At 46.0% G+C, this 18,808-nt stretch overlaps 1 protein-coding gene and 1 long non-coding RNA gene across 2 annotated transcripts in view; both read right to left on the bottom strand.

Moving 5' to 3' along the window:
- LOC142074791 (uncharacterized) overlaps positions 1–18,808 on the bottom strand; it is a 244,618-nt gene that overhangs the window by 65,186 nt on the left and 160,624 nt on the right. The gene's annotated exons all lie outside the window — the stretch shown is intronic.
- The window catches only part of LOC142074657 (small conductance calcium-activated potassium channel protein 2-like), a 136,960-nt gene that overhangs the window by 3,596 nt on the left and 114,556 nt on the right, over positions 1–18,808 (bottom strand). Inside the window, exon 9 of the mRNA XM_075135417.1 lies at positions 15,245–15,314. Coding sequence (XP_074991518.1) covers positions 15,245–15,314 — 70 coding nt within the window. The remainder of the gene's footprint in view (positions 1–15,244; positions 15,315–18,808) is intronic.

Genomic DNA, 18,808 nt, shown 5'->3' on the forward strand with positions numbered 1-18,808 from the left:
CTTTGCCCTTCAGGACTGTCTCCCAAGGGACCCTCTCAACCAATGTCCTGAGTAGGCCAAAGGCCGCCCGCCGGAAGTCCATGGTAGCGGTTTTGCTGGCCCCCCTCTTTACTTCACCAAGTATCGAGAATTCTACCATTTCATGGTCGCTAAGCCCAAGCCGGCCTCCGACCACCACATCTCCCACCAGCCCTTCTCTGTTCGTGAACAGCAGGTCAAGCGAGGCATCTCCCCTGGTGGGCTCGCTTACCAGCTGCGTCAGGAAGTTATCCTCCACACACTCCAGGAACCTCCTTGACTGTTTCCTCTCTGCCGTGTGGTATTTCCAGCAGACATCCGGATGCTAGCATAATTGTTGAAGGAAAACTAATCTACATTAAATAATATCTGAAAAGTCCCTATCAGTTGCCAGAAGCAGAGTGAAATGTATTTTCAGTAACTGAAGTTGTCAGGTGGTTCTCTACTGCAAAAGAGGAACAAACACTGAAGAGTTTTATGTTTGCCTTGGTGTTGCACTTTAAATTGATCTGGGTTTTGAGGTGCCTGAAGACATTTGTATGAGAAACCCTTGGGAAAAGTGTATAAATACTTCTAATGAACCTTCAAATGAAGTTCATATAAAATAACTGTTATATACTGCAGTCTAATGTGAAACATCGAATGCTCTCAGCTCAGCACTGTAAGTCTCGTTATTGTTTTGGTTTTTTAAAAAGCAACTTAAAAACAGGCAAGTAGTGTGTGTTAGGTTATGTGATAAAATCTCATCTGCACACCCACAAACGAGCATACAGACAATGGCAAGTGGGGGAGCTGAATAATACCCTGCCATGGCTACTCCCAGGCACATAAAAGGAGCCAGCAGCCCATAACAGGCCCATCTGCACAAGCCCAGGGGGCAGAACAGAATCAGATCGAATCGAATCGAATAGTTCAGTTGGAAGGGACCTACAACGATCATCTAGTCCAACTGCCTGACCACTTCAGGGCTCACCAAAAGTTAAAGCATGTTGTTAAGGGCATTGTCCAAAAGCCTCTTAAACACTGACAGGCTTGGGGCATCAACCACCTCTCTAGGAAGCCTGTTCCAGCGTTTGACCACCCTCTAGGTAAAGAAATGTTTCCTAATATCAAGTCTGAACCTCCCCTGACACAGCTTTGAACTATTCCCACGCGTCCTGGCACTGGATACCAGGGAGAAGAGATCAGCACCTCCCTCTCCACTTCCCCTCCTCAGGAAGCTGTAGAGAGCAATAAGGTCCCCCCTCAGCCTCCTTCTCTCCAAACTAGACAAACCCAGAGTCCTTAGCCGCTCCTCATAGGACATGCCTTCCAGCCCTTTCACCAGCTTTGGTGACCTTGTTAATGTTAATTATAATCAACTATAATCCTCAAAGTGTTATTGTTCTGCGTATAGCCCTCGCCCAGAACTGGGTTAAAAACCAGTTAATAAGAAATCAGAATGATGAAGTTAGTGAGTGGGTGTTTGATTGGAGGAGATCAAGATGTATATGTTTTAATTTAAGAACACTATGGTGATAGATAGTTTAGTTTGTTGTGGATTCTATATTGCTCGCTTCTGTAATTTTAAACAATGAAGATTTGTTGCTTAGAAGTTAGGTAACTAACAGGTGTGTGTTTGTAATTGTGTGGAGTAGTAATTAATTATAAACTGTGTGTTTTAGAGGTATTGTTAGATTTAGTGATAATTAATTTTAGCTATGGAAACTATAAACAAACGTGGTCCAAGCATGGCTCAGGAACAAATTGCGACCCTATAAGGAAAGGATGAAATAAGTTCATGAAGAGTTCACTACCCTGCCGACCACCAGAGACCACTCGAGACCCTCAAGAAGACCCTAAAGACTTTAGTGCCTATGTGTCTAGGATGATGTAATATTATAATTAGTTCTCGGAAATGTAATGAATATGTAAAAGAGAAATTTAAAATATGTATGAGAAGCATGGATATAAACAGAAAGGTGACTAGATCAGGTGTGCTTGATTTGTGGCAAGTCCACCGAGCACCCAGGCCTGAATAAAACAATACCTCTCCTGAGTGTGTGGAATTGGCTACTTGCACGCCGGGCACGAATTCGCTTTTCGGACAACAACCTCCTCCAGACGCATTCAAGGACCTTCACATCCTTCTTAAATTGTGGGGCCCAGAACTGTACACAGTACTCAAGGTGAGGCTGCACCAACACTAAATACAGCGGGATAATCACCTCTTTTGACCGGCTGGTTATACTGTGTTTGATGCACCCCAGGATGCGGTTTGCCCTCTTGGCTGCCAGGGCACACTGCTGACTCATACTGAGCCTGCTGTCAACCAGCACCCCCAGATCCCTTTCTGCAGGGCTGCTCTCCAGCCACTCCTCTCCCAATCTATACTTGTGTCCGGCGTTACTCCGTCCCAGGTGCAGGATCCAGCATTTGGATTTGTTAAATTTCATCCCATTAATCTTTGCCCAATGCTCCAATCTATCCAGATCCCTCTGCAAGGCCTCTCATCCCTCAAGAGAGTCAACAGCACCTCCCAGTTTGGTATCATCAGCAAACTTGCTAATGGTGCATTCAACTCCTGCATCCAGATCGTTGATAAATATATTGAACAGAACTGGCCCTAGAATTGAGCCCTGAGGAACACCACTGGTGACTGATTGCCAGCCAGATGTGTCCCCATTCACTACAACCCTTTGAGCCCTGTCGTTCAGCCAGTTCTTCACCCAAGCGCGCCATGTACCTGCTCATCCCACAGTTGGACAACTTGTCCAGAAGGATGCTGTGAGGGACAGTATCAAAAGCCTTACTAAGATCCAGAAAGACTACATCCACCGCCTTCCCTTCATCCACTAGGCAGGTGACCTTATCGTAGAAGGATATCAAATTAGTTAGGACTTTCCCTTTGTGAATCCATGTTGACTGTGCCTGATGATTGCATTGTTCTTTAAATGCCTTTCAATAGCACCCAGTATGATCTTCTCCATAATTTTTCCAGGTGCTGAGGTTAGACTAACAGGTCTGTAGTTCCCTGGGTCTTCCCTCACGCCCTTCTTGTAAATTGGAATAACGTTGGCTAGCTTCTAGTCAGCAGGGACCTCCCCAGACTCCCAAGACCTTTGGTAGATGATCGAGAGGGGTCCTGCCATAACATCCGCTAGCTCCTTCAGTACTCTGGGATCCATCCCATCAGGCCCCATGGACTTGTGAACATTCAGCTGATACAACTGGTCCCTTACAATTTCAGTGTCCACAAATGGAAAGTCACAGATATTGGTATCTTGGGCTCACCTGTTTCTTCCAAAGTCTCTCCCCATTACTGGGAAGATCGAGGAAAACGCTACCTGTGCTCCTGAATCTTTTAGCATTCTTCCCAGGGCCCTGAAATCTCTTTTGATCCACCTTAGACTTCTTGTTGCAACATCATTAGTACCCATATGAAAGAGACTGAGTGGGTAATAGTCCAAAGGCTGTACTAAGTTCTTCAGTCATCTGGTGACATCCCTGATTCGGGCCCCAGGGAGGCAGCAAACTTCCCTGAAAAGAGGGTCCAGTCTGCAAATCGGTGCTTCCGTTCCGCTCGGGAGGGAGTCACCGATGACCATAACTTGCCATTGTTTCTTCTCGGCGCTGGTCTTAATGCAGGTCTTGTTGCGAGGGGTTGGTTGATCTGACCTTGGTGAGAGTGCTTGCATAGGTTCCTCCTCTTCTATCTCATTATGCGCTTTGTCTACCGTACCCAGGGTACCTATTCTGTAAAGGTAGCTGAGAGGGTAAGGAGGGGTTCCTCTTACAGCTCCGTGCAGTAACCTGCTTCCACCCCTCCCTATCCCTTGTAACGCTGCCTTCCTCCTGGTACAGAACAGATCCCAGACCTACCTCCGTAGTGGCCATGCTGAGTTGGCTTCTGTGTACCAGAGATGGCAGAGCACAGCTCCATTGGTCAATCTCCTTCTCAGACTCTCAGATGCTCCTCAGTCTGCCCACCTCCTCCTGAAGCTGGGCCACCAGGCAGAGCAGTTCATCTACCTGGTCACGCCTCCCACAGGCATGCTTGCTATCACCCTCCATCTCCAGGAATATCCTCGCACACACCCCGCAGTCTGAAGCCTGTGTGGTCGCATGCTTTGACAGGAGCTCTGTCTGTGTGGCTGCATTGGTTCTACCGGGTGCTAGAAGCTCAGGAGAAGCAGAGGACACTGCTTTTTGCCAGGTGGTCACCATGCTGCTGCGCGCCTGCCCGCTGGATAATATATATGCGCGTCCGTTGCAATCAGCTGGGCTGATTGCAATGGCAGGCAGGAACCCAAATTAAGGACTCAGAGAAAGGGACCCCCTGTCCGGGCCCCTCCCAGAGTTGTCCGAGGAGAGCCTCAGCCCCAGTGTCCAGGTGTGAAACCCATCAAGATGAGTCAATGCTGGAACATGTTTTGGACTGAGGGGTATTGCTGCCTTGGGGTATGGGACGCATTATAGGATGCAGGGGAAGAGTATTTTGGGATTGCACAGGACTCATTATGGGATGTTTAGGGAAGGAACCAAAGGCCGGGAAAGGGAGAGATCTAGGTGATTTGGGGAGGAACAAGTGTGGGAAAATGGAGCGGTAAGGGGATAAAAAGGGCTGGTTGTGTGCAAATAGTTTGCTGGTTGGTACGCTTGTCTGGCTATGCCCTGCACCTGATCAGCAGTTTGTCCTATCTTATTAAATTCCTTTCTAACTCTTATCCTGGGTGAGGGACTCTCTGTTTGGTGTGCATGCATGTGTATGGCAGTGTGAGTGCCAGCAACTGGAGTCAGACCATGGCTCGGAGGACCTCTTTGTGTGTGTGTGTGTGTTGCCAGCAACTGGAGAGACCAGAGTGAGTGAAACCAAGTCCCACTGGAGTCAGACCAGGAGCCAGAGGTCCATGTGTCTGTGCTGCCAGTAACTGGAACAACTGTGGTGTGTGAGTGAGTGAGTATTAGCAAAGATCAAGCCGGACTAGCCTGTGAGTAGGTGAAGTGGCCTGAGAGTCAGGCGAGGGGGGGACGGAGTGTGTCTAAAGGTAAGACCATGGGAGGAGCCGGCTATTAGAAGGACCAGGGGAGTTCCAGCCAGATGCTGGGGGGATGGGGGGGGGGGGTTGGGTTGTGTGTCTCTATGGATGAAACCTGCTGGGGGGGGGCGTCTCTAAGGGCAAGACCATAAGGGGGGGTTGACTACCAGGGAATCAGGGGAGCCCCAGCCAGGTCTGTGCGTGCGTGCGTATGTGCGTGAGATGGTCTGTACCAACAACTGGAGTAGGGCTGTGGCTTCGGGGGCTCATATATCCAGGTGGCAGCAACTGGGGACAATGGGTTCCAGGGGGAGCTACTGGGCAGACTGAGTGTCTGAGCCCAGCTGCTGGAAGGATCATGTATTGGGTGTAAGTGGCAAGGTTTTGGTAGCGGGGGCGGGCTGCGGGGGCGGGCTGCAGGGGTGGCCTCTGTGAGAAGAGATAAGGGGCTGCCCTGTGCTGGACACAGATGGTTCCAGCCAGCTCAGCAACAGACCCACTGCTGGCCAAAGCTGAGCCACTCAGCGAAGCTGGTGGTGCCTCTGTGAAAGCATATTTAAGAAAGGGCAAGAACACTGGACAGGCAGTGAGGAGTGAGGAAAAAAAGTGTGAGAAACAACCCTGCAAACAGCAGGGTCATAGAAAAAGTAGGGGGAAGAGGTACTCCAGGCGCTGGAGCAGATATTCCCTTGCAGCCCGTGGAAGAGACCACGCCAGAGCAGATATTCACACTGCAGTCCATGGAGGACCCCACACTGGAGCAAATGGTTATTTCCTGAAGGAACTGTGGCCTGTGGAGAATCCACGCTGGAGCAGATTTTTTCTTGAAGGACTGCAGCCCGTGGAGAGGACCCATGCTGGAGCAGGGGAAAAGTGTAAGGAGGAAGGAGCAGCAGAGAGGAACTGTTATGAACTGACACTAACCCCATTACCCCTGCGCTGCTTGGGGGGCAGAGAGGGGAGGTAGAGGAGTCAAGAATGAAGGAGTGAAGTTGAGCCTGGGAAAAAGGTGGGGTGAGGGGAAGGTGTTTTAGTTTCTGTCTTTGTTTCTCACCATCCTACTCTATTTTTAATTGGAAATAAATTAAATTAATCTTCCTCAAGTTGAGTCTGTTTTGCCTGTGACAGTAATTGGCAAGCCATCACCCTGTCTTTATCTCGACCCGCAAGCTTTTTCATCTTATTTTCTCCCCTGTCTTGTCTGAGGAGGGGGGGTAAGAGAGCGACTGGGTGGGGGCCTGGCAGCCGCCCAAGGTCAACCCACCACAGTTCCACATTGTACATATGTGTGTATATTTATATAAAAATATTTTCTCACTAATAGAACTCCATCCTGAAGAAGTTACAGGAGGAAGTCAGCAGGCTGCACAGCATCAGAGAGGATGAGAGATAGACAGTATCTTCTCAGAGATGCAACAGCTTCAAGAGCCCCAGACCCCAGGTGCGATGGAGACACAAGCAGTCTGTCCCTAGCAGAATGGTAAGTGCAACCTCTGGGGAAGGCGAAGAATGGAAGCTGGTGACTTCTGGCACCAAGAGGAAGGCTCCTGCTCCACCTAAGGGCTTACAACTACAAAATAGGTTCACTGTCCTCAAAGCTGAGGAGGAGCTGGATGTGCTTTCAAGCGGAGCATCTGGACCAACTGACCCTGAACCATGCAAGACCACCAGGAGGAAGTGGTGAGTGATAGTAATGGGCGACTCCCTGCTGTAGGAGACGGAGGCACCGATCTGCCGGCCTGACCTATTGTCTAGAGAAGTTTTTTGCTTGTTGGGGGCCTGGATCCAGGATGTTGTGGAGAGAATGCTGAAGCTTGTCCAACCCTCTGACTATTACCCCCTGCTCTTCTTCCGTGTGGGCACCAATGACAGTGCCAGGGGCAACCAGGAGAGTATCAAAAGTGACTATTGAGTTTTGGGGGTGATAGTCAGGGGCATGGAGTCCCAGGTGGTATTCTCCTCAATCCTGTCAGTGAGGGGAAAGGGTGTAAGGAGGAGGGCACTGATACAGCATGTCAACAATTGGTTGTGGAGCTTGGGTAAGCAACAGGCTTTTGGTTTCTATGTTTGAGGATGAATGTGTGCTTGGGAGATATGGGCTCCACCTCACCAAGTGGGGAAAAGGTATCTTTGCCAGTAGGATGGCTGACCCGGTAAGGAGAGCTTTAAACTAGGAACGACAGGTGAGGGAGTTACCAGCAGCCCTGTAAGGGAGTGATAGACAGGGTTGACGAGAAAAATGCCTGGAGTCATATGACTGAAAGGGAATGCAAAATCAACAAAATAGGGCTTAAACGGAGTCACCTCCAACATTTGCATGTAAGCAAGGAAGTGCCTACAAGGCCCCATTACAGTAAAAAAAACCCCAACAGATTCTTTCTGGGAAATCAGCATGCTGGGGTGCCTCTCTGAAGTGCATGTACACTAATGCACATAGCATAGGGAATAAACATGAGGAATTAGAGCTCTGCATGCAGGTGCAGGGCTATGTTCTTGTTAGGATCACAGAGACGCGGTGGGATAGCTCCCATGACTGGAGTGTTGCAATGGAAGGATACAGTATTTTTAGGAAAGACAGGCCAGGAAGACGAGGAGGAGGAGTTGCCCTTTATGTGAGAGAGCAGCTGGAATGCATGGAGCTCTGCCTGGGGATGGATGAGGAGACAGATGAGAGATTATGGGTAAGGATGAAAGACAAGACAGGTAAGGGTGGCATCGTAGTGGTTGCCTGCTATAGGCCCCCTGATCAGGAAGAACAAGCGAATGAGGCCCTCTACAGACAACTAGGAGCTGCCTCACGTTCGCAGGCCCTGGTCTTCATGGGAGACTCTAACCACCCCAATATCTGCTGGAGGAACAACACAGCAGGGCATAAGCAATCCACGAGATACCTGAAGAGCATCGACGACAACTTCCTGATCCAAGTGACAAAGGAGCGACCGAGGAGAGGTGCTCTGCTGGACCTCATACTCACAAACAAGGAAGGGCTCGTTGGAGATGTGAAGGTCAAAGGCAGCCTTGGCTGCAGTGACCATGAGATGGTAGAGTTCAGGATCCTGAGGGGAGGGAGCAGGGCAAAAAGCCAGATCATAACCCTGGATGTCAGGAGAGCAGACTTTAGTCTCTTCAGGTACTGGCTTGGTAGAGTCCCATGGGATAAGGCCCCAGAGGGAAGAGGGGCCCAAGAAAGCTGGTTAATGTTCAAGGATCACCTCCTCCAAGCTCAAGAGCAGACCATCCCAACGAGCAGGAAGTCAAGCAAAAATCGACTGAAGGAGTTAGGTCTTTTCTCACTGGAGAAGAGTAGGCTCAGGGGGGACCTCATCACAGTATTCCAGTACTTAAAGGGCGGCTGCGAAGAGGACGGAGGGTCTCTCTTCACAAGGAGTCACATGGAGAAGACAAGGGGCAACGGGCACAAGTTGCACCAGGAGAGGTTTCATCTCGATATAAGAAAGAAATTTTTACAGTGAGAACAATCAGTCACTGGAACAACCTCCCCAGGGATGTGGTAGAGTCCCTATCACTGGAGGTTTTCAAGACGCGATTGGACAGGATGCTAGATAATCTCATCTAGGCTCCCTTTCCCACGATCTGTTGGACCAGATGATCTTTCGAGGTCCCTTCCAACCTGGGCTATTCTATGATTCTATGATTGAAAAATGCCAGGAGGCCTGCGTGGATGAACAAGGAGCTCCTGGCAGAACTCGCACATAAAAAAGGAAGTATACAGAGGGTGGAAGCAGGGACAGGTAACCTGGGAGGAATACAGAGATGTTTTCCAGGCATGCAGAGATACAGTGAGGAAAGCCAAAGCCTACCTGGAATTGAATCTGGCAAGGGATGTCGAAGACAACAAGAATGGCTTCTATAAGTACACAGGTGACAAAAGGAAGGCTAGGGAAAATGTGGGCCCACTGCTGAATGGGGCAGGGGCCTTGGTGACACAGGACATGGAAAAGGCTGAGGTACTGAATGCCTTCTTTGCCTCAGTCTTTACTAGCAAGACCAGCTTTCAGGAATCCCAGGTCCCAGAGACCAGGGGGAAAGTCTGGAGCAAGGAAGACTTAGCCTTGGTGGAAGAGGATCAGGTCAGGGAATACTTAAGCATACATAAGTCCATGGGCCCTGATGAGATGCACCCTTGAGTACTCAGGGAGTTGGCTGATGTCATTGCAAGGCCACTGTCAATAATCTTTGAACAATGACAGCAATTGGGAGAAGTGCCCGAGGACTGGAGGAAAGCAAATGTCACTCATCTTCAAGAAGGGCAAGAAGGAGGACCAGGGAACTACAGGCCGGTCAGCATCACCTCCATCCCTGGAAAGGTGATGGAGCAGCTAATCCTGGAAACCATCTCTAGGCACATGAAGGACATCAGAAGTTGTCAGCAAGGATTCACCAAGGGGAAGTCAGTCATGCTTGACTGGCCTGGTAGATGAGGGGAGAGCAGTGGGCATTGTCTACCTCGACTCCAGTAAGGCCTTCAACACTGCCTTCCAGAAGATCCTCATAGAGAAGCTGTTGAAGTTTGGGCTGGATGTGCAGACAACTGGCTGAACAGCTGGGCCCAGAGGGTGGTGATCAGTGGCACGAAGTCTAGTTGGAGGCCAGTAACTAGCAGTGTACCCCAGGGGTCAATACTGGGTCCGATCCTGTTCAACACCTTCATTAATGATCTGGATGATGGGGCAGAGTGTACCCTCAGCAAGTTTGCAGATGATGGTGGCTAACACGCCAGAGGGTCATGTTGCCATCCAGAGGGACCTCGACGGGCTGGAGAAGTGGGCTGACAGGAACCTCATGCAGTTCAACAAGGGGAAGTGCCAAGTCCTGCACCTGGGGAGGAACAACCAGTATATGCTGGGGGCTGCCCAGCTGGAAAGCAGTTCTACACAAAAAAAGCCCTGGGGTTTCTGGTGGACACCAAGTTGAACATGAGCCAGTAGTGTGCCCTCATGGCAAAGGTGGCTAATGATATCCTGGGCTGCATTAGCCAAAGTATTGCCAGCAGGTTGAGGGAGGTGATCCTCCCCCTCTACTCAGCACTAGTGAGGCCACACCTGGAGTCCTGTGTCCAGTTCTGGGCTCAGGCCTGTGCTATGCTGTGCCATGCTGCACTATGGTGCACATACAGCGTGGCCTTCAGGCCTGTGTTATGCTGCACAAATCCCTTGGCCGCAGGATAAACTCAGCCAGCTCATTGTAACAGAGGATTCTGCAGGCAGCTCCCAGTTGGTACTGGTGATTATGCCACTCGCGTGGCTTTGCCTTTATCTACAAGCACAGCAAGAAGTTCTTATGTGAACATCCTTTCTCTTTGACAGTAGACATTATAAACAGAGTTGTTTCCTTGTAAGAAAATCCTATAATAGCTTGAAAGACCAAAAGGGGGTAATCTCGGCTATGGACGGGGTCTGCATGGCATGCTGCACGTGGGTTGGAGTCCTGCTCAATGCTACACCGCTCAGGGTTCCCAGCATCTAAAGGGATGCTATTCTCTCCTTATAGTGTTAGATAAATAGCATTTCAAATTATACCTTACAGAGTCTAAGTGCCTTTCTTACTGGGATCATAACGGACCAGAACGTCCCAGTGCAAAACAGGGCCACTAAGATGATTAAGGGACTGGAACATCTCTCCTATGAGGAAAGGCTGAGAGAGCTGGGACTGTTTAGCCTAGAGAAGAGAAGGCTCAGGGGGGATCTCATCAGTCTCAGTCTTGATATTTTATGACCTCAGGCTCTTCCATCCCATCAATATGGAGGCAATAGATCTTGGCTCTAAGAAGTCCGTGATGCCACCATACATTCCCCACTACTACTACATTAAAAAAAAACACCTTTGCATCATCTCTTGACTTAGTAAAAGCTCCATGAAACATGTACAAATCTGATATATGGGTTTCTTTCAAGCCCCCCCCCCCCCCTTTTTTAGAATATTATTTACTACAAAACCTACCAAAACCAGTGACAATACTTAGATTTCTGGTGTGCCAAGATCACTTGTTATAATAGTATCATACTAATAATGCCTCATTGTTCCCCACTCTCTTTCCTATATGGGGACTGTAAGCTGTTTGGGAACTAAGACTATATTTTTCTCTTCTGTTTTTATACAGTACCTGTATCAATGGAATCAGGTGTTAAGAGTCCTGAAGTGCTACAGTAATATAAATAACAATAAATGAAGATGGTAGTTCTGTATCACCAACTGTACTGTACACATCGTAATACTAGATCTGACTTTGTCTTTTTTTATCCTTCAGATCCCACTGTGCTCTGCAGAGATATATAACAATATCCATATTATATACTAAGCTGAGGCACCTGTAGAAATCTAATCATGGTCCTCTGTCCTTCTCTTTACTGATGCAGCCCACACTGAGCTTTCTGCTGTTATCACCAGGACCTCCAGTCCTGAGATAACTAATTTAAAGCTATCACAGATAATTTTACATTATGGTAGACTGCAGCAGACATAGCTACGGCAGCTGTTCTAGAGGGAAAAAGCCTTTGTTGCCCAGAGTGACTAAAATTACAGAAATCGTATCTGATGTGGATGAGGCTATGAAGTTTGGATCCGGATCATGCCTTCCCAGTTCACAAGTGCTTGGACTGAGGGTTCATACTGATGCAATATACAGTGATTCCAAAACTGCAAGGTTGTACTGGTTTTGAATATCTCCCTCCTTGGAGATATTCAAAAGCCATCTGTACGTGGTACTGGGCAACCAGCTCTAGGTGGCCCTGCTTGAGCAGGGAGGTTGGACAAGATGACCTCCAGAGGTCCCTTCCAACCTCAACCATTCTGTGATTCTGTGATCCTGCTCAGCCAGAGAGGAGAGCAGCATGAGGCCATTGGTGAGAACTATAAGGAGACTGTGACCTGCTGAAAGAAAATGGTGTCCACCTGCCACAACTGCAAGGCTGAGGCTGAAACCCAAACAGAAGCACTGCAGCCTACCTATGCTGATGTCTCCACCCAAACAGACCTCCCAAGGACTGAAATAGCTGTCCGGACATTAGGTTGCATGGAGCTCCAGCACCTGGAAGTCCCCCTAGCTCCTGAAGGCAACAGTGGATGTCATAGCTGCAAGTGTGCTCAGCTGGAAGAACTCCTTTCTGGTGACTGGAAAAAGGGAAACATTGCACTGATTTTTTAAAAGGGTGGAAAGGAGGACCCTGGGAACTACCAACCTGTCAGTCTCACCTCTGTGCCTGGGAAGATCATGGACCAGATCCTCCTAGAAGCTGTGTTAAGACACATGGAGGACAGGGAGGTGATTTGAGACAGCCAGCATGGCTTCACCAAGGGCACCTAGTGGCCTTCTACGATGGATTGACTACACCAGTGGACAAGGGAAGAGCTACGGATATCATCTATCTGGACTTCTGTAAGGCCTTTGACACAGTCCCCCACAACATCATTCTCTCTAAATTGGAGACAGACAGATTTGATGGGTGGACTGTTCGGTGGATGACACCAAGCTGAGTGGTGCGGTTGACATGCCTGAGGGACGGGATGCCATCCAGAGGGAGCTGGACAAGCTCCAGAAGTGGGCCCATGTGAACCTCATGAGGTTCAACAAGGCCAAGTGCAAGGTCCTGCACCTGGGTCGGGGCAACCCCCAGTATCAATACAGGCTGGGGATTGAGAGCAGCCCTGCGGAGAGGGACTTGGGGGTACTGGTGGACGAAAAGCTGGACATGAGCCGGCAATGTGCGCTCACAGCCCAGAAAGCCAACCGTATCTTGAGCTGCATCAAAAGAAGCGTGGCCAGCAGGTCGAGGGAGGTGATTCTGCCCCTCTTCTCTGCTCTGGTGAGACCCCACCTGGAGTACTGCGTCCAGCTCTGGAGTCCTCAGCCCAGGACAGACATGGACCTGTTAGAGCTGGTCCAGAGGAGGGCCACAAAAATGATCAAAGGACTGGAACACCTCTCCTCTGAAGAAAGGCTGGGAGAGTTGGGGTTATTCAGCCTGGAGAAGAGAAGGCTCTGGGGAGACCTTATTGTGGCCTTCAATATATAAAAGGGGCTTATAAGAAAGATGGGGACAGACTTTTTAGCAGGGCCTGTTGCGACAGGACAAGGGGGAATGGTTTTAAACTAAAAGAGGGTAGATTCAGACTAGGTATAAGGAAGAAATTTTTTACAATGAGGGTGGTGAAACACTGGCACAGGTTGCCCAGAGAGGTGGTAGATGCCCCATCCCTGGGAACATTGAAGGTCAGGTTGGATGGGGCTTTGAGCAACCTGATCTAGTGGAAGATGTCCCTGCCATGGCAGGGGGGTTGGACTAGATGACCTTTAAAGGTCCCTTCCAACCCAAACCATTCTATGATTCTCTAAAAAGGTGACAAGGTCAATAACCCAGCTGAAGCGCCTCTATACCAATGCACGCAGCACGGGTAACAAACAGGAGGAGCTGGAAGCCACTGTGCAGCTAGAAAGCTACAGCCTAATCGCTATCGCTGAAATGTGATGGGATGAATCACACAACTGGAGCGTTGCAATTGATGGCTATAAACTGTTCAGGAGGGACAGGCAAGGAAGGAGGGGCAGGGGGGGTTGCCCTCTATGTAAAAAAAATTGATTGATTGCACAGAGCTGCCTTTGAAAAACAGCGATGAACAGGTTGAGAGCTTATGGGTGAAAATTAGAGACCAAGCCAACAAAGAGAACCTCGTGGCTGGTGTTTACTACAGGCTACCCGATCAAGGGGAGTCTGTTGACAAAGTGTTCTTACTTCATCTACAGGAAGCATCACACTCTCAGGCCCTGATCCTGCTGGAGGACTTCAGTCACCCTGACATCTGCTGGAAAAGCAGCACAGTGTGGTGGTGCATTCATACCCCCCCTTTTCTTCCCTGGGCCACTTGTTGATCTGGGCCGCTTGTTGGTCTCAGAAATTTCCATGAAACCTCGGCCTTGGTGTATTGAGTCTGGCAGTTGAGCACTCCTTGACTGTATCAGAAACTCTGCATAGCTGAGGCTGGGAACGTACTCCTACTGCCTGGCCCAGGTGTCCAGTAGAACAACACCGAAACCTTGAGAATTTTTTAGTAATTACCACCTGGGACTGTGGCCAGGATGGCAATTTACAGATGACTAAAGCCAACCATCTTGCGAACCTATAAACGGTGGTCCTAAGTGAGGCCCTTTGAGCTCTCCTGGACCGCAGCGGGCTGCACCCAGCATCTCCCTCTGAGTGGGACGCCTCTCAGAGCTTGCGATCTTTCGGGCCTACGATATTCGGAGGACCGCTGGGTCCTGGGTGAGTCCCTTTCGAAGCTCAACCCTTCGCCCGTTGAGAGGGAATGCCTAGACATTCGACGTGAATATTTCTTCACTGAAATCAAGGGGAATTTTTAACAGGTACCTTCTGTATATTTTTTTATATATATATGTTTCTCTGTGTGTGTGAACTAATAGTAAGCATAATCTGTAATTAAGTTGTGATTGTAGTAGACTTACTAACCTACTTTGCAAATATTGAATAGTTAATGATTAGGCGTTACTAAAGTTTGTTAATGATTAGTTGATAATTAAGTGTTACTAAATTGTGAATGAAACCTAGACTGTCCCTGAAATATAAACCCTTAGATGATTTTCCTTTATATGTTTCACCCACGTAATAAGTAATGGAGTGAACCTTGCCATCGAATTCTATTAGGTCGCACCTTTATAAATCTCTATTAAAATCACTTTCTGCTAATTTCTTTGATGGTGATTCTTTAAGGGGGCCTCTAAATCACTCATTCGCGACACACAGCAAGCTGTAAGCAGTCCAGGAGACTCTTGGAGTGCATTGAGGATAATTTCTTAATCCAGGTGAGAGACAGCCTGAAGTGCTACAGTAATATAAATAACAGTAAATGAAGATGGTAGTTCTGTATCACCAACTGTACTGTACACATCGTAATACTAGATCTGACTTTGTCTTTTTTTATCCTTCAGATCCCACTGTGCTCTGCAGAGATATATAACAATATCCATATTATATACTAAGCTGAGGCACCTGTAGCAATAAACAAGATGTTTCACTTAATAAATGTTAACCCAAAACAGATATATGTTTTCATTTTCTAGAATTAACAAACTTGTTAACAATATTTGCACGTGTAATTCATAACATTTTCACTTACGAACTCTTCATTTGGGAAGGATGAATGTTGATACAAAACAACAATAATTGCCTACTAACCTTTGCCAGGTCCACCAAAGTGTTGGCTTGATCGTTCAGTTTCCTTTGTTCCATTTTTACACTTCTTAATCTGAAAAGTGGAATTTTAAGTCAGATTTTTGTGTGTGCACCTGTGTGGTCATCTTAGGACTTCTAAAAAGCATGCATAAAACTTACAAGAACAGATAACTGCATGAACAATGCCTCAAGTGCTTTGTATAAAGTCAGAATTGGTCATGTGTCTGGTACAATGAGAAGCATGCCTCTTCAACACCGCAAAAGAAAAAGAGCAAGGAAATGTCATGTCATTGAGACTACTGTTTGCCATGGGTAAAGTTGCATTCAAAAAGGGAGATAACAATTTATCCAGACTATATGAAAGAAAGCCAAAACATTCCTTAAAGCCTCAGTATCATTACAAGTAGATATAGGAAGAAACATAGAACAAATGCTTTTTTGTCATTAATGTTGTAGCAATCAAGAATCTTCCCATGCCTACATGACTAGATACAGGTACTAGCCCTGTTCTGTCAGAAATGGATTGGATTAGCAGGTGTTTTAACCTGATGGAAATACAGTGATAAGTGAGTTTCTCATTACTTTAAACAGAACTTCCATCTGACCGGCAGCTAAATAACCAACATACTTGCCAATACATTTAATTTTCTTACCACTCTGAACATTTGTGAATTTAAATATGGTTACATTTTAAACTTACATTAGACATACCTTTCCAATGCACTATTTAAACTAGACTGCTGTAAAAATTATGAAAGAAGAATCAAGGGTATATTTTCTCTTTAATGCTTAGCTAACTGCATTATTATTAATTAGTGATGCACATACTTTGAAAGATATGTAATTGACCTTTCCTATGTGTTCCCTGAATCAAACTCCATGTTTTTCAGATTAACTACTAAAGGAGTGGTTTTTAGATGTGATTTTCAAAAATAAGCAATTTATCTCTTAAGTATAAGTGGGTTTTTTAAATGTTTCCTAAAGTAGAATTACTTCGACTTTCAATGATTTTTCTGGTAGATGTTCTAAGCAAGAAATAGCATTTTTCAGAAGCAACAAATCAATTTATAAAACGTGTGATAGATGCCATGCAGTCTACTAGTAGATCAACAGGCAATCAAGCTATCCATTTGGTTAACTCTCAAATGAAAATAAGGTTGGCAGCATTTTGTGGCACATAGGTTGCTAACACATACTCCGCCTAGTTCTCATTTATCGTCTTAGCTATATATATCTTATAAAGCAAACATGACTGCACAAAAGCATATAAAACTGTTCTTGTAAAGCAAAAACTAAAACTCTGGCAATGGCACAAAAGAGCTCCATGCCACTGCCAGCCTGTATAGTATAGCCACAGCAGTTGCAAAGGAGGTATTCTTTTTCACTTCAAGGCTTTGTACGCCTCAAAGTGCTCCAACCGAACCCTAATGTGAAAAATCGTTTTGCCTTCGCTGAATTTTGAATATGGGGATGAAATTCTGACCCTGTTTAAATTAATGACAAAACTTCCAAGGCCTTCAGTGGGATCAGGATTATTTCCTTAAACTCCTGGAAGCCAACCAATCTGTTCATCTCAAATAGCTTGATGTTTCCAAGGTGGCTATAAATTATTTTAACCTGGATGCAGAATTGGAGGGAATGAGTCCTATTCAGGGACATTTATTTATCCAAACTAAATTGGGGAAAATGTATACAAATTACCACTTAAATTCTGAGAAGCAGATGAAGGCTGTTGAGTTCAACAATGTATCCAGTTTTGGGTTTTTTTACATTTTTTTTTAAATAAAAGCCTTTGGGGAGATACTCCAAAATCAGAAGTTTGTGTTAGATATTTAGTTACCATACATTTTCATTTCACATCTAGGCTAACCTCCATGAAAAAGAATGCTGTGAAATATTTTTCTTAATATGTGGGAATAACTCTGTTAAGGTAGAAATCAATTGTTCATATAAAATTGAAATCCCAGCAGCTTGTTACTGGAATGTCATACACACTTCTTCCCCTGGAGGCTTCCTTCAGAGCACAATGTAAATGCAGTTTATAGAAATAGTGCTTTCAGAGGCTACAAGCTGGAGGTATTCTAAAGCAAATATTATGGAGGAGTCTCCAAAGTAATGAGTTATATCAATACTGCCCCAGAACAAAATATTTACTCAGAGATAAGCATGTAATTATTTGACTAGAGAATGATAATCCTAGTGGTTTGGGTGAGCACTCTCTCAAACAATTTGCAGAATATATATTTTCTGCTTTTCTTAAGATTCTTTGAAACATATATTTGCCAGTTAGTATGCCAAATTTTAAAATTTTGAGCAATCCATTGTTATTGTAGAAAGAAAAAAAAAGTACCAGCTGACATCAATGTGATAATACCTAATGGTAAGCAACCCAAAAACTGGCAGAGACTGGAAAATGTATCTCTAGGTAATGGTAAGTCTTCAGCTGCAGCAGCCAGATTAAAATAAAAATGGCAGACTTTTGTTCTTAAATTCATTACGAGGAAATATGAAACAACTTGATTTTATGAACTTCACTTATCACGGCAAAAGATCATGATTCTGGATCATGTTTCCATGGCAGCAATCAGACCATTGAAGTTCACAAATAAAGACTCTATTTTTTGCATGCAGACAGTGATAAATTCTGCAAATTTAGGAAGGAACAGCTCATACAACTTACTTCCGAGCTCTATTTTCATTTTGTTGAAATAAAAAGACAAAACAGAAGAAGACAAACTGTAAAATATACTAAAACAACCAAATGAGCACAGTGGGCTCTATTCAGCAGGTGGAAAGTCCTACGGAGTTGCTATTGCTTCCAATCAGTAACTGCCGCATTTGGAGTCTAATTCTCTCATGTTCATGATGAGGGAATCCACGGTACCTTCAAACCTTCCCATTAACTATCCCCTACAGATTTTCTTCTTTATACAATATATAAAATGTCTTTTAATATTATTGTTTAGAGTACTGATTTCACCTTCACCTTATTAAGTGTGCACGAGAAAGAAAAAAGACTGAGACCAGCTGAAGGCAGCAGTCACAGACAATATTTTTAGACCTTTTAGGGATGTGATTGTGAGTTTGAGACTGTTATCATTATCTACTCTGATTTCTTGTATAAAATTGGCCTTGAAACTTCACACCTTTTATTCCTGTCTCCAGCCCAATGATTGGGAAGGTGAGGGAGGGGAACCAATAAAAAACTTAAGAATCCAGAAAGACGGAAGAGAGCCATTTGCTACTACGAGGTCCCTTGTTCCCTTGAGAAAAGTTCAAAGATGCAAGGGGAGAGAAAACAAATCGCACACAATACTCTTCTGCAGCTGGAAGAAAGACTGCTAGAGCAATGTTTCTATCCATGGTCCATTCCTCAGCATACTGAGAAAATTATCCAATTTTCTTGCTTAAATGCAACAAGTTTTGGAATGGGAAGCAAAGTGCTAAAGGACAGAGGGAAATGTATTATTAACATAGGTGTTCAAAGTTTGGCTGATACAGCTAGGAAAATATCACTAGTGCCACCTTCTCCACCCCACCCCCTACATGATTAATGAATTTTTAAGG

Source organism: Calonectris borealis, chromosome W (assembly GCF_964195595.1).
Source record: "Calonectris borealis chromosome W, bCalBor7.hap1.2, whole genome shotgun sequence".
Classification (NCBI taxonomy): Eukaryota; Metazoa; Chordata; class Aves; order Procellariiformes; family Procellariidae; genus Calonectris; species Calonectris borealis.